The sequence below is a fragment of the Myodes glareolus genome, chromosome 3 (genome assembly GCF_982192425.1).
Source record: "Myodes glareolus chromosome 3, mMyoGla1.1, whole genome shotgun sequence".
Classification (NCBI taxonomy): Eukaryota; Metazoa; Chordata; class Mammalia; order Rodentia; family Cricetidae; genus Myodes; species Myodes glareolus.
Window position 1 is genome coordinate 128,322,684 of NC_142028.1, and position 14,023 is coordinate 128,336,706.

Consider the following 14,023-nt stretch of genomic DNA (forward strand, 5'->3'; position numbering starts at 1 on the left):
GGCACAAGTCCGACTGGGACTCAGACAGGCGGAGCCAGGAAATGGGAGGGACCAGAGGGGGAAGCAGAGAAAAACAGCCCTCCTGGCCAACCCTGAGAGGCATCATGAAAGGGGCATGTGTTTGCAAAGGACAGCCCCTGGGGCCAGCCCCAGGCAGAAAGCCAGCCCCAGTTATTTGTGACCCACCTCCCTGTTACCATGGCAACGGGGGGCGGGGGGGGGGGGGGAGCCAGCAAATTGCTGGGCAGGAAAGAGGGAGGGAAGGAGACTCTGCCCACCAGGGTGGCAAGACTGACTATTTTTAGCCAGGCTGCTCCTCCCAGAGGCAGATTTTAGCCTTCAGGAAGCTGTTGGTAAAAATGGGGTTAAAAACCCCTTGTTCAATTTCACACCCCTAGTTTGTGATTCCCTGCCAGCTCCTGCAAGCTTTTTGTTGGCATCAGAGAGGGGCATCCATTAACATACAAGAGACCCCAAAACTCTCAGTAGTTCTAAGCTTGAATAACCTAAAGTGTAAATACTATAAAATTGGGGAAAGGAGAAATGAAGAATATTTGATGGTTTACTTAATTTCTATGCATATTTAGCTTTGTGACCACACCTACTTTGACAGGAGGCTGGAGGAGTGTGGCTGGAGAGTTCCACCCTCCAGCACCACCTAGTGCTCTCCGAGATACCCCCACAGCAGCTCTGGTAGTGAATGGGTATCTGGCCCCCTCCACCCTACCCCCACAAACTACAGCTAAGTGGGGTGTGTCCGTGCTGACAATTGTTACTCATACATTTTACTGTCTCTGGCTGCAGACTGAGAGAAGCCCACTGCTGTTACTAAAAACAGGAGAGGGCATGGAAGCTGGAGAAAATGGGTTCACAGACCAGGGGGGCTCCAGCCAAGGTCTGTGTGCTAGGGAAGGCTCTTCTCCCAGTTCCAGTTCCTTCAGATCTGTGGATGCTAGTGAACCTGGAGGGAAGGTGACCTCCCTCTGGGGGTCATGACCCCACAGATCACACACACACACACACACACACACACACACACACACACACACACACACACACAGCATCCCTCAACAACCCAGAGACCTTGTAAACTGGCACCAGAAATAGAGCCTGGGCAGGCCTGACCAGAAAGCTTAGAGGATGGTAGAGCGTAGCTGGACCGACAGTGTCCCCTGCTGGCCATGCACTGTTAACATTCAGGGACTGTCAGCTCAGCTCTTTGTGTGCCAAGGACTTTTCTTCATCATTTTTTGGCTCAGAGGCTAGGTCAGGCCAAGGCTACTTTGTTCCTGCCTATCTCTGAGAAAATAAATGCTCACTGTCCTGACGTTTCACCCTGGACATTCCGTATCTCACTGCAGGGGGAGGAGGTGAGGTTGGGGTGCAATCCAGCCCCCCCTCCCCATCCAGGAGAGTAGTATGGGGTAGAAGAGAGAGATGCCAGGAGACTTCCTGGGCAGGGGATAACGATCAGGATCTTCCCAACCTACATGTTTTTGCTCTTTCTCTTCCGGGAGGCTTCATCATCACCCCCGAGGTCGGGCCCACTCATCTGCAGAGAAAACAGAGACACGATGCTGTAGGTACCCAGGGGCTGTCGCTCAGACTCAGGGCACAGGACTCCATCCCTGGCAGAGCTCCCAGGTCATGCTGTCAGCTTCTCCTGGTTTGCTGGGGAGAAGCAGAGCAACACTTCTGGCATCCTGGCTGGCCGGTGAGCAGGGGTCCTGACAGGCTTCTGCTGTGTGATTTGGCCAGCCACCGACCCTTTCTGATCCTGCAGTCCTTGATTTCCACAACCAAGACCCTGGCGGCTAGCTCGGGACATTCAAGGAGACCGAGAGCATCCCCTTCACCTCAAAGCATCCCAGGGCTCCCTAGTTAGTGCTCAGGGGATAGCATCCAAATTCTACCACACAGCCGAGGATTCATCGCAGCACAAGTTTCATGTTGACACCAGATGCCACACTGTCAGCTAGTCTGGCACCTGTCGTAGAGGCCTCCTCCTCTGCCCCACGCCCAGTAGAGTTGGTCTGACATCCCCATTCTTTGGTGACTCCTTTCTCTGAGATACAGCTTACGGTAAGACCTAGACTGAGAGACCTCATCCACTAAGAGGCCACTGTCACCTCTTGTGACAGTGTTTTGTGGCCTCTCTATCTCTTTTAATGTCCCCATCACACCCAATATAACTTGCCTGAACCCTCCTCAGCTTGGATCCTAGTTTCCCGGAGGAAGCCTCAGTCAGACTGGACGCCTTCATACAGCCAGCGTGGTAGAAGCACACAAATACATCAAGATGAATACATCCGAGAAGGAGGATGCAGACTGGGGGAAACACACCTAGGCATCCTCACTGCTGCTGGATCCAGGGCAGCTAATTTCCTCCCTATGTCTATTGCGAGTCTAGAGTCCCAGCTCCCTGCATTTGCCTGGACTCTACCTCCTGCATGAGAGGCCCTCGTTCCCTGTGCCCTCCATCTCCTCCTCGCCTCATACCCATCCTCTAGCTTCCTCTCATTAAGGCTCCTAGTAAGTCCATAAGTAAACAGAGGCTCACTGTCCCTTGCCAAAGAACATGGAGCATTTAAGATTAAGCCTATGTAAGTCATGGCCTGTCCACCAGAGGGCGCAGACACTCAAGTACCAAGATGTTACAAGGTGAACGTTTTTTTTTCAAGGAAAGGCTCAGTCAGGCAAGGCCACCTCCTTCCTGGGTCAGTTGCCACACCAGAGCAGTAAACTCAGGCGCGTGCGAGAAAGAGAGAGAGAGAGAGAGAGAGAGAGAGAGAGAGAGAGAGAGAGAGAGAGAGAGAGAGAGAGAGAGAGAGAGAGAGAGAGAGAGAGAGAGAGAGAGCGCGCGCGCGCGCGCGCGAGCGAGAGCGCAGCGGGGGTCACACACCCATGTGGTGTGGAACCAGCCCGAGCACATATGCTGCTTCTACCAACTTGGAAAAAGTTTTTTAGTTGTTTTGATGACATCAGAGGCGAGTGTCAGCTACCTGCCAAAATGGAGAAGATTCACCAGGATGAAGTCCAATGGTGCCCGCAACAGCTCAGCGGCTGATGTCACCTCTGCTGTCCCACAGAGCCTAGCCCAGCAGTGCTTGGAGCCCCCACCCGTGGGAAAGGGCCCAGGGAGCTGGGTTTCCTCCCATTCTGACCTCGGCTTCCGCACTTTATCAGCCCCACACAATGGACCTGGGGGCCACTCCCACCGGTCACCACATCCAGTCTCTGTACTGCTGGGAAATGGGCTCTTTCCTTCCACTACTGGAGGGGTGGGGTGGGGTCGCCTTCAGTAGGGACCAGTGGGCTGAGAAGCTCTGACCCTGGTAGTCAGCTTTCAGGCAACTGGAAACCTGGGCACAAAAGGGGGAATGGGGCTGGAGGGTGGTGCTAAGGCAGGAACTCCCCTTGCCCTAGTGGTTCTTAAATATGCCCAGCAAATTTAAGCAGCAGTCTTGGGTCTTTGGAGGTGCTAGCATGAACCCCAAGGTCGTCTTCCTCCAGCTGCAGCAAGACCATCCAAGGCAAAGCTTTCAACAGGGCTGCTCCTTCCACCTGTTCCTACCCTTCCCTCCATGACCATGCCCTTCCTTCCCCAAGGCCTGCCTGGCCTCACCCCACCACCACTGGGACCAAGCACTCCACAGTCTCTTGGAATAATAACTATAATTCCTACTGTCATTACCACTGTAATTATAGTCATGATTAAGAGTGCAGCTTCTAAACAGCCTGGATTTGAATCTTAGTTCAATCACATATTAGCTAATTGACCTTAACTGTGTCCCATCTGCTTGCCGCGTCTGTTTCCTTTATTGGTAAAATGAGGGTCACAACTGGACCCCCCTTCCGTTGGGCTGCAGTGAGTCAACAGTGGTGAGGCATGCGGACATGGAGTGGTCGATTCTCAGCAGCCCGGCCGGCGCTGTGTTAGTCTGTGCACATGCAGGATCAGATGTAATCCTCACAATTCCGAGTGCTATGGCATCAAAGCCCAGGGGGTTTGAGGCTCCCTTATAAGCAAGGCCCCAGATGATTTCCCCTCTTGGTCCCAGCCTGGGGTTGTGTGGCTGACGAGCTGGGTTCTGTGTGACCATGTGACAAGACTAGTCTGTACACGAAACTTATTTAGACATAGGGAGCATCTTTAGGCTTTTTGAAAACAGAAGCCTAGAAAGTGTTATCCCACCCTGGAGATGAAGAGCAGTTTAGAGTTCTTTTGTCTGACCTTGACCAGAGCCATAACAGCCCCTGCAAGGGGTCAGGAAGGAAACATAGCCAGGGAAGGGCCATCACCTGTGTTTTTCTCAATGTCAAATAATGGCCAGACAAGGCTGAAGTCAGTGATAACTCCTGGGCTCATACACAGAATTGCCTAGTGGGGCTCCTCTGGAGCTCTTCTCCAGAGGCGTACTGCTGCAGCACTGTGCTGGGCCTCCAAGGGTCCGGCAGCAGGGGGTGCCATAAGCCAGCACAGAATGGTCCACCAGAGAGCTCATGGTGTCCCCCACTTTCTGGACCTCAGTGGGCACCTATGAAGCCGCCAGTTCAAGCATGCAGCCTGTAAGAAGTGTGTGGTTCTAAGGCATGAATTCACAGCAGAATTCACTCAGAACACGCAGGCAGGATAGCAGACGTGGACAGAGACCAGAATGTGACTGCTACCCTGTAGCAGGTGGCTGTGCTCAGAGTCACACAGCTTGGCCACACAGCAGCATGCATGACCAGCCTAGGTTCACAGAAACTCTGCCTGGCCTTCCTGGCCCTCACATCATCACAAGATCACTGTGCTGTGCTCGGGGCTTTCACACTCGACTACGACTGCCAACATCCTGGGAAGTGTTCCCAGTCCCATTTGACAACGGGAAACTGATGCTCCAAGAAGAGACTTGTCCAAGGTTTCAGAGTCAGGGAGGAGACAGACCTGAGATTGGAATAGGTTTACCTGTCTCCACAACTGACGACTCACTCTAGGGAGCCAGATCCAAGTTGGGAAGGTAGAAATCAAAAGCGAGAACAGGCTGCCTCTCCCTCTGTCAACCTCCTATCAGCACCAGGCTACAGGGCCCAGGGGCAGAGTCACAGGACTCACCACGTGGCTTGGGACAAAAAGAGTTTCTGCTCCTCCCACAAAGAGGAACACTAGTACAGGCCACTAGGTGTACGAGGTGTAGTAGCTCAGGCCTGTAATCCTTGCACTGTGGAGAGAGCGAGGCAGGAGAAGTGTCACAAATACAAGGTCAGCTTGGGTTACACCTCAGAAAAAGAATTAGCACTGCTGGGGAGTTGTGACGTCAGAACTAGTGGGCGGCTTCACTCAGGAGGCACACACCTGTAATCCCGGCTCTCACAAAGCTCAAGGCCAGCCTGGTCTACAGAGTGAGTTCCAGTACAGCCAGGGCTACAGGGAGAAACCCTGTCTCAAAAAAAAAAAAAACAAAAAAAAACAAAACAACAACAAAAAACTGGTTGCCATGCTTGAAGCACCTCGGCACCTCGGCAACAGGACAACTGTTCCCAGAGGACCCACTGGGAGCAGAGTACCAGATCCCAGCTTGAGCTCCCAGCCCAGCTACCGAAGCCTCCCAGAAAGCCTCTGCAGTATCAGCCCCATAGCTGCTCCAGAGAGGAAACAGGCTCAGAGACAGCAAGGACTAGCCCAAGGCCCTCAGCTACCTACCAAGGCTGTTCCACCAGAGACTTGTTTAGTCTGGGCTTCACATCAATCTCCCTGCCCTGGATGGGTTTCTGACTGAACCTAGAGAGTGGAAGCCACATGGTAAAGTGGCCCCACAGACTAGAAACAACCTCTGAGGGCCCTGGCAGTTCTGTCACTTGGGCCTGAGAAAGGAAGTGGCAGGAAGGAAGTGACAGGGGCGGGGAGGTGGGGGTGGAGATGGGGAGATGCCAGTGGGAACCTTGGGCAACACTTAAGTTGAGGCTGGAGGGAGCTGGTACAGAGAGACCCACTAGACTCTCAGGTAGGGGCATTTGTCCCCAGGAACTGAGGTCACCCAGACTGAGGGGCAAGTTGGAATGCATGCATGAATGTGTATGAACTTCTCTGTATATAAATATTTGTGTTGGAGCAAGGATGGTGGAAGAAGCAGAACAAGAAGGGAGGGGTTAGTGAGAGGCAGGCTAGGGAGGCCTTTGGTCCTCAGTTGCTCTCAAGAGAAGGGTAGCCAGTACCTGCGTGGGCCTGAGATCTTATCTCTTGCCTGTAGCAGCTGCCTCAAGGACTGGCCTGAGACGTAGTGGTAGTAGCTTTGGCAAGAATCACAATCCCCGGAGCAGAGCATTCATTTAAAATACAAGGTCTGGGTACTAGCCTTGGAAGTCCTGACTCCAGAGAGCTGAACTGAGAAGTCACGAGGTGACACCCTCTCTAGGAACTCCCAAGCCCTAGTGTTCAGGCCCAAGGCTCACAGTCCTGACAGCCTGACCACCCTCCTGCAGACCCCACGTCTGTGCTCACAGTCCTGACGGCCTGACCACCCTCCTGCAGACCCCACGTCTGTGCTCACAGTCCTGACGGCCTGACCACCCTCCTGCAGACCCCACGTCTGTGCTCACAGTCCTGACGGCCTGACCACCCTCCTGCAGACCCCACGTCTGTGCTCACAGTCCTGACGGCCTGACCACCCTCCTGCAGACCTCACGTCTGTGGTGCTGCTGCTGCTGCTCACTTTTGTGATCTTTGTTCGCAGCGAGTCCCGGGAACGCTTTGGGTTGGTTTTGGTTTTTTGTTTGGTGTTGGTTGGTTTTTTTTGTTTTGTTTTTTGAGACAGGGTTCCTCTGTGTAATAGCCCCAGCTGCCCTACAGCTTGCTCTGTAGACCAGGCTGGCCTCAAACTCACAGAGATCCACCTGCCTCTGCCTCCCTGGTGCTGGGATTAAAGGCGTGCACCACCAAGCCTAGCTAAGTAGACTTTGGAGGCCATATCCCAACTTGGTGTAAATTGTAATTTGTTAGTACTGTCTGCCATGGCTAGGAAGTAGCAGCAGGTGCCTGCCATGTGTCTGTCTGTACTTCAGGAATACCTTGTTCTAACCTTATCCTCAGTTTATCCTAAATGTATTTCACCTTCCAGGCCCTAATGGGGGCAAATGGTCCCAGGCCCTGGGATCTCTCCTAAACTTTCAGATATCTGAGTGTCAGCAGTGCTCCCCCCTAGCCTCACACGGTTGTCATGACAACACTTTATTTAGCATTGCAAAGGCACTTCAAGTAAAGGAACTGAAGCCGGGCTCCCTGAGGGCTTCTTCCAAAGTGTGGTATTAGTCATGTCCTCAGGCCCAGGCTCTTCCAGTTCAGCCTCACCACTCAGAGACACAGGTAGGAAGGGAAGAAGAGCAGGTCTCAGAGGAGCTAGTGACTCACTCAAGGCCACACTAGAGGGAAGGACTAGATCTTGGGCTGACACTGGCTGCTGGACATAAAGGCTACAGTGCGTTTGTTCCATTAGGCCAGCCCACACAGAGAGCTCTTTCTTTCTGTTCCCCAGCTGACATCAGCCCCCGCTCCCGCCCGCACCACTTCTGCAGCCTCTGCTGTGGCACTGAGCAGAGGGTATGCAGAAAACCACAAACACCGATTGGCCTGTTTGTAAACATTCGCACAAGGTAAAGAGCAGGGTTTTTGAGAGCTCTGGTCTTGGAATCAGGTTCTGATTCTGGTTCAGACACTTGTAAGCTATGTGATCTGGGTCAAGTTATAGAATCTCTCTGGGACTCAGATTTTTCATCTGTGAAATAGGCACAAAATACTCTCTAGTGCACAGAGCTATTGAGCAGATTAATGTGTTAGTGCAAATTGCTTAGAATAAACATGGGCTGTCTTTGTTGTTAGCTGATAGATTTCTAGTCTGGCTAGGCCTGGACCAGATCAAAATCGCAGTATTTCTTTGGAGGTGGGGGCGGCGGGGTATGTGTGGAGGTTAGGAGATAACCCTGGGCATCGGTCCTTGCCTTCTACCTTGTTTGAGTCAGGGTCTTTTTCATTGTTTGCTGCTGGTACCAGGGATCCTCATGTCTGTTTCCCATCATGCCTAGGAGCACTGGGATTGCAGAGGTGTATTACCTTCCCTAAGCTTAATGTGGGTTCTGGGGAACCCATCAAGTGCTTCACCCACAGCCATCTCCTGAGTCCTGCAATACTTTATTTTTCCAGCTACTATCTCAAACCTTTAAATCCAAATGCACAATGTTCTGGGCCAAACCACACTTTCTCTGTCTTCAGTGGGAATCACAGGACAATGGATCTGGGAAAGAGAACATCTGAGCATATGGCTTCTCCTTCTTGGTACCCTGAGGCCTTCCCACAGCTGCTGGAATCACCCCCCTCCCCACCCCCATCACATGCCCTCCTCCCAGCTCCTCTTCTTACCTTCCTGTGCCCAGTGAAGAACAGGGAAAGGTGGTGCATGGAGCCTCCATTACGACCCAGTTCTTTTTTGAGGGTGCGGGGTGAAGGAATGGCCCAGGAGGAGGGGGTGCCCTCACCGTCAGAGCAGTGTAAGGTGGTGTCAGAAGCGAAGCAGGGCCCACGGGTCTCCTGCAGCAGGCTGCCCTCACTGTGCGTCCGGCGCCGCAGTGAGTTCTGCACGCGCAGTGAGAGGCCGCCCTCAGCCCCTTGGCCAGTCTCAATCAGGCTGCTGCGCTTGGCCTCGCCAAGGTCCCCGAAGTTGTCATCGCTCGTGTCCTCTTCCTCATCTTCCTCTCCTTCTTCTGCCTCCTCATCCTCACCAGAGCTGCCCCCATGGGCCCCATCCTGTTGGCTGTAGGCACTATCCAGCCGGACCTCAGGGATCACAAAGTTAGGCCTGGAAGCTGAGGATACAGCCGCAGTGGTTGCTGGTTGCTCCCCGGAGCTGATGGTCTGTTCATCAAGAACCTTCTCTGGTGGGGAGCCCTGGCTGTGAGGAGACCCCTGAGAGGGTGGAAAGTTCTGGGCTGAAGCAGAGGGTTCTAGGATGACAGGCAGCTCTTGATGGAGCAGAGGGTCCTGGCAAGATGGGAGTTCTGTGGTTGGAGGAGATCCCTGGCATGGTGGGGAGTCCTTGCTTTTTGAGGTTTCTGAGTTTTGAGGGGGTTCTTGGCAGGTAGCTGTGTCTTTACTGGGTGGTGACTCTGGGCCAGGAGCTGCTTCTTGCCCTGTAGAGGGGTCCTTCCTGGGTGGGAGGTCTTGCCCCACATGAAGCTCCTGGCTAGGAGGGGGGTCCTTGCTGGGTGGGAGGTCTTGCCCCACAGGAAACTCCTGGCTGGGAGGGGGGTCCTTGCTGGGAGGGAGGTCTTGTCCCAGAGGAAGCTCCTGGCTGGGAGAGGGATCCTTCTTGGGTGGGAGGTCTTGTCCCAGAGGAAGCTCCTGGCTGGGAGAAGGGTCCTTCTTGGGTGGGAGGTCTTGTCCCAGAAGAAGCTCCTGGCTGGGAGAGGGGTCCTTCTTGGGTGGGAGGTCTTGCCCCACAGGAAGCTCATGGCTGGGAGAGGGGTCCTTGCTGGGTGGGAGGTCTTGCCCCACAGGAAGCTCCTGGCTGGGAGGAGGGTCTTTGCTGGGTGTAGGCTCCTCAGCACCTGGCCCCTTCCCCTCGTCCAGGGGCATCTCCTTCTCATCTGCCTCTGTCTCAAACATCTGCAGCACAGAAAGAAGAAAACAGGGTCTCAGAGAAGGGGGCTCAGAGGAGGGGGCTCAGAGGAGGGGACTCAGAGATGTCAGAGTCTATGTCTGAGCCAGCACCACAGAGGCTGATGATACCAATACCAGAACCCCACAGTCAGTCTGAAAACCAGACAGAAGCCCGAGACTCCCAGGGCTGGGCTGTAGGATCTTCTGCCTAGAAATTTGCTCCGTGTACAGCATACTGGCTACCCAAGGGAAGAGAGCCCTGTGTCTAGCTCTGCTGGTGTGTGGGAATCACACCAGCCCAGACTCCCTGTCTTCTGCATGGGAAGCATCACTATCCTTATTTGCCTCTGTGTGTAAAGGGGACAGCAGACAGTCTCTGCCTTCATGAAGCAGAACCAAACCCAAGCCACCAAGCCAGAACTCTCAGCGTGGGGAACAATCTTGAATCTAACCAGAGGGTCACTACACCAGAAACAACAACTAAAAAACAAGAATCTAAGTGAATCATTCAAACAAGAATTTGCTCTAAATGTTACGTATATATTTGAAACCAGTCAACTGGATAAAAATCAGAGCTTTCAAATTCTGTCCAATGCCTGGAATGATCAGATGCCACAGGCACACAGAACCTCACTGAAGGTTTGTCCACCTGATAACCTCAGAAATTTAAAGGAAGGGAGGGAGGGAGGGAAGAAGGGAGGGAGGGAGGGAGGAAGACAGGAAGGAAGGAGGGAAGGAAGGAAGGAAGGAAGGAAGGAAGGAAGGAAGGAAGACAGGAAAGAAGGAAGGAAGGAAGGAAGGAAGGAAGGAAGGAAGGAAGGGAGTGAGGGAGGGAGACAGGAAGGAAGGAGAGAGTGGAAAAGACATGAAAGGCATCATTTCCTGCCTCACACACAATGGAAGGAGCCCTGAGAATTCTTACAGGCTTCTGACAGTAGGATACATTTGCAAAGAAAGACACTGCTCCCTAATATGACTGTAAGATGTTTCTGTCTCAGAGGGAGCAGTGTCCAGAGAACATAGCGAATGTCATGTCCCCAGTGCTGTAGGCACACAGAGCGGGAAGCAGGCCTGGGTGAGGCCTGGCTGTACTCAAGAGCTTGGAACGCAGTAGCTAGACCTACTTAGAGCCTAGTTTTCATTCTTTAAACAACCATATCTACACAAAACTAATGAAAGAGGAAACAACACACACACATACACACACCCTAGGAAGCTTTAGCACATGGGAATATATGTTCAGAACACATTGGTACAGAGCCGCAACAGAAGGTTCCCTAGCATATGAGTTGCTACAGAGATCACGCCGGCCATCAGATGGACAAGGAATCTAAGCCCCCACTATTTCTCAGCTTCCCAGAGACAGAAAGGACAGAGTGCTGTACACTCAGGACAGGGTCACACTGACACCAGGGAGCATCAGAGTGGATGTGAAGGTGCGGTGTGTACACTCAGGACAGGGTCACACTGACACCAGGGAGCATCAGAGCGGATGTGAAGGTGTGCACACTCAGGACAGGGTCACACTGACACTGAGGAGCATCAGAGTGGATGTGAAGGTGTGGTGTGTACACTCAGGACAGGGTCACACTGACATTAGGGAGCATCAGAGTGGATGTGAAGGTGTGCACACTCAGGACAGGGTCACACTGACACTGAGGAGCATCAGAGTGGATGTGAAGGTGTGGTGTGTACACTCAGGACAGGGTCACACTGACATTAGGGAGCATCAGAGCAGATGTGAAGGTGTGCACACTCAGGACAGGGTCACACTGACACCAGGGAGCATCAGAGCGGATGTGAAGGTGTGTACACTCAGGACAGGGTCACACTGACACCAGGGAGCATCAGAGCGGATGTGAAGGTGTGTACACTCAGGACAGGGTCACACTGACACTGAGGAGCATCAGAGCAGATGTGAAGGTGCGGTGTGTACACTCAGGACAGGGTCACACTGACACCAGGGAGCATCAGAGCAGATGTGAAGGTGTGTACACTCAGAACAGCGTCACACTGACACTGAGGAGCATCAAAGTGGATGTGAAGGTGCAGTGTGGCGAGAGCCCACACCTAAATGCATGAAAATGACAACATGTTGCCAGAGAGAGGAAGCAGAAGCCTCACAGGACAATGGGGTGACCTGGCCCGGGTCAGAGAGGCTACCCCAAGGCTGTGGTTTCTAGGCTCAAGGCAGATACTAGTGACTCTATGGGGGTTCCTTCCCTAGAGAAACATGGAACCAGCCAGGAGGTGACTACCCAGGGAACCCTCAGAATCTAAAGCATTAGTCATCCTAAATTCACATAGCTTCGACCAGAGGCTCTCAACCTGTGGGTCGCAGGGGTCACCAAGACCATTGGAAAAACACATATTTCGGATACACTTAGGAACGCTGCTCCTCTAATCATCTCCAGGAGGGTCTGCCCACACCCGAAACTGTATTAAAACACACAGCACCGGGAAAGTTGAGAACCTCAAGCGATCCTAAAATTGTACAGGTGGGCCAGGTAGAGCCAGTCACTGGGCTTCCAAGTATCCACTTTTGAAATGGACTGTCCACCACATGTAAGTCACAAACCAGGAGAAAACACTGGAGAGAGCTATAGAGTAGGCACGTGGTGACGGTGGATACAGTATTAACCACGGATCTAGAGGGAAATTCTGAATTCAAAGCATGCCTTCCCTACAAAACTGCAGAAACAGCCAAACATCCGGAATCAAGGTTTGTCTTTGATGGGTACCAAGCCTCCTACTCCAGAATGCCAAAAAACTCAGGCTAAGCTTCAGCGTCTCCAGGCTGTTCCCAAGTAGAAAGGGAGACCATCCAGGGATAGACAGGATTTCTGAGGGTCCTGAACATGTACAATTTTGAGGCGAGGCTGGGGCCAGGGTCCAAATCTGGCTTTACTCTTTGCATACATGCTTCTGACTACAGCATGATCCCAAACCCATCGCCCATCGCCAGGCAGGAACTGCATCAAAAAAAGGAAATTCTCCTGCAGCAAGCTCATGGTACTGATCCCCGTTCCCCCCCCCCCACACACACACACCCATTGCTGCCTCACTTCCGCCATTATCCAACCTCCACCTGCCTCTTACAGTCCTGGAGAGAGATGAAGGAAGCAGCTGCTGGGTGCCCTCCAGGCCTAGTACAGAAAGCCACTAACAGTGGAGTCAGGTGAATTTCCTATTTCCTGGGGGCCTAGGGGGAGGGCCTGGGCTTGTCCCATGGGTGCCTGTTAGCAGAGCCCGCCTATCCCCTTAGGGAAAGTGCAGCAACAAGCCCTAAACCAGAAATGCAAGTCAGCCTGCCTCTGTCAACTCAGCCCTAGTCTGGAGCCAAACCAAACAAAACCAGGAGGGGAAGTGCTGCAGCAGCAGGGGTGCCTATCCCCAGAGGGCCCTACCCTGAGGGATGGAAGGGCTTTCAGGAGCCTGTTGGTTCTATGCTACACAGTCTAGACCAGGAGATGCACTGACAGAATGGTCTCATTTAAGAGATGGGGAGCAGAGGCCCCGAGGCAGGACGAAAACTCCTGTCTCCTGTGCCAGGCCTCTCACACACAAGAGAGGGAGCTGAGAGCATGCCCAAGGCCCATCCACACAGTCAGTGCTTTTGCACACGGGGCCCAGAACTCTTCCTTCTGTGCCAAGCTCCCAGGCAGGATTTGTGTGTACAGTGACCACCGTGGGCAGCTTTGGTCAGGCCAGTGTTCCCAGGAGAGCTAGCTGTAGTGACAGCAGCTTGAGAGCACACGCTAGAGACGCTTCCAGGAGACCTGAGGGGATGCAGAGAGCCAAAGAGCCGGGTCTCAGGATCAACTGCAGGTGTGGGGTGTCCTTCCAGAGAGGGACATGGGGCAGGACACAGGACACGGGAGGGCAGCAGGGAACCAGTCATATGGACCTCAAGGAAGAAATCAAATAAAGGCTGGCAAGGGGTGTGCTGAGTGCTCCAGTAAAAGGAAGTGCAAGTAGTTGGGGGACGCCCTATTTGGGAGCTGCTGCAGCAGCCTGGGGTGACAAGAATCCAGAGAGAGTGCACAGGGAGACTTGCCTGGTATGTCAGGGCACCAGGTCCCAAGCACCACAGGCTGCTGCTGCCCACCCCCACCCCAGAGTGTCCATATCCCTTCTGGTCTCTATCCCTCCATCCATCATTTCTTTGGCTAGGCTGGAGCAGGGTTAATTCTGTCTTGGTCTCGCCTGCTAGCAGCCACAGGAAATGAGCCAGGATCTCTAAATGGAGCCATTGCCCAGGGCCTAATCAAATCCTCTCCCAAATGTAATCCAGAGCTTGTAGCAGGCTGAGGAAGGGTGGCATCGATGAGGCCCAAGAGCTCCTGCCCATACCAGCTGTGGCTGCTGACCTTGGAACCCCACCAGTGACTA

At 53.2% G+C, this 14,023-nt stretch overlaps 1 protein-coding gene across 8 annotated transcripts in view; it reads right to left on the reverse strand.

The window, feature by feature from the left end:
• Positions 1-14,023, reverse strand: part of Rgs3 (regulator of G protein signaling 3) — a 136,991-nt gene that overhangs the window by 3,288 nt on the left and 119,680 nt on the right. For all 8 annotated transcript variants that reach the window (XM_048459412.3, XM_048459413.3, XM_048459414.3 and 5 more), the window contains 2 exons: positions 8,396-9,637; positions 1,491-1,552 (listed from right to left, as the gene is read on the reverse strand). In XM_048459412.3, coding sequence (XP_048315369.3) covers positions 1,491-1,552; positions 8,396-9,637 — 1,304 coding nt within the window. The remainder of the gene's footprint in view (positions 1-1,490; positions 1,553-8,395; positions 9,638-14,023) is intronic.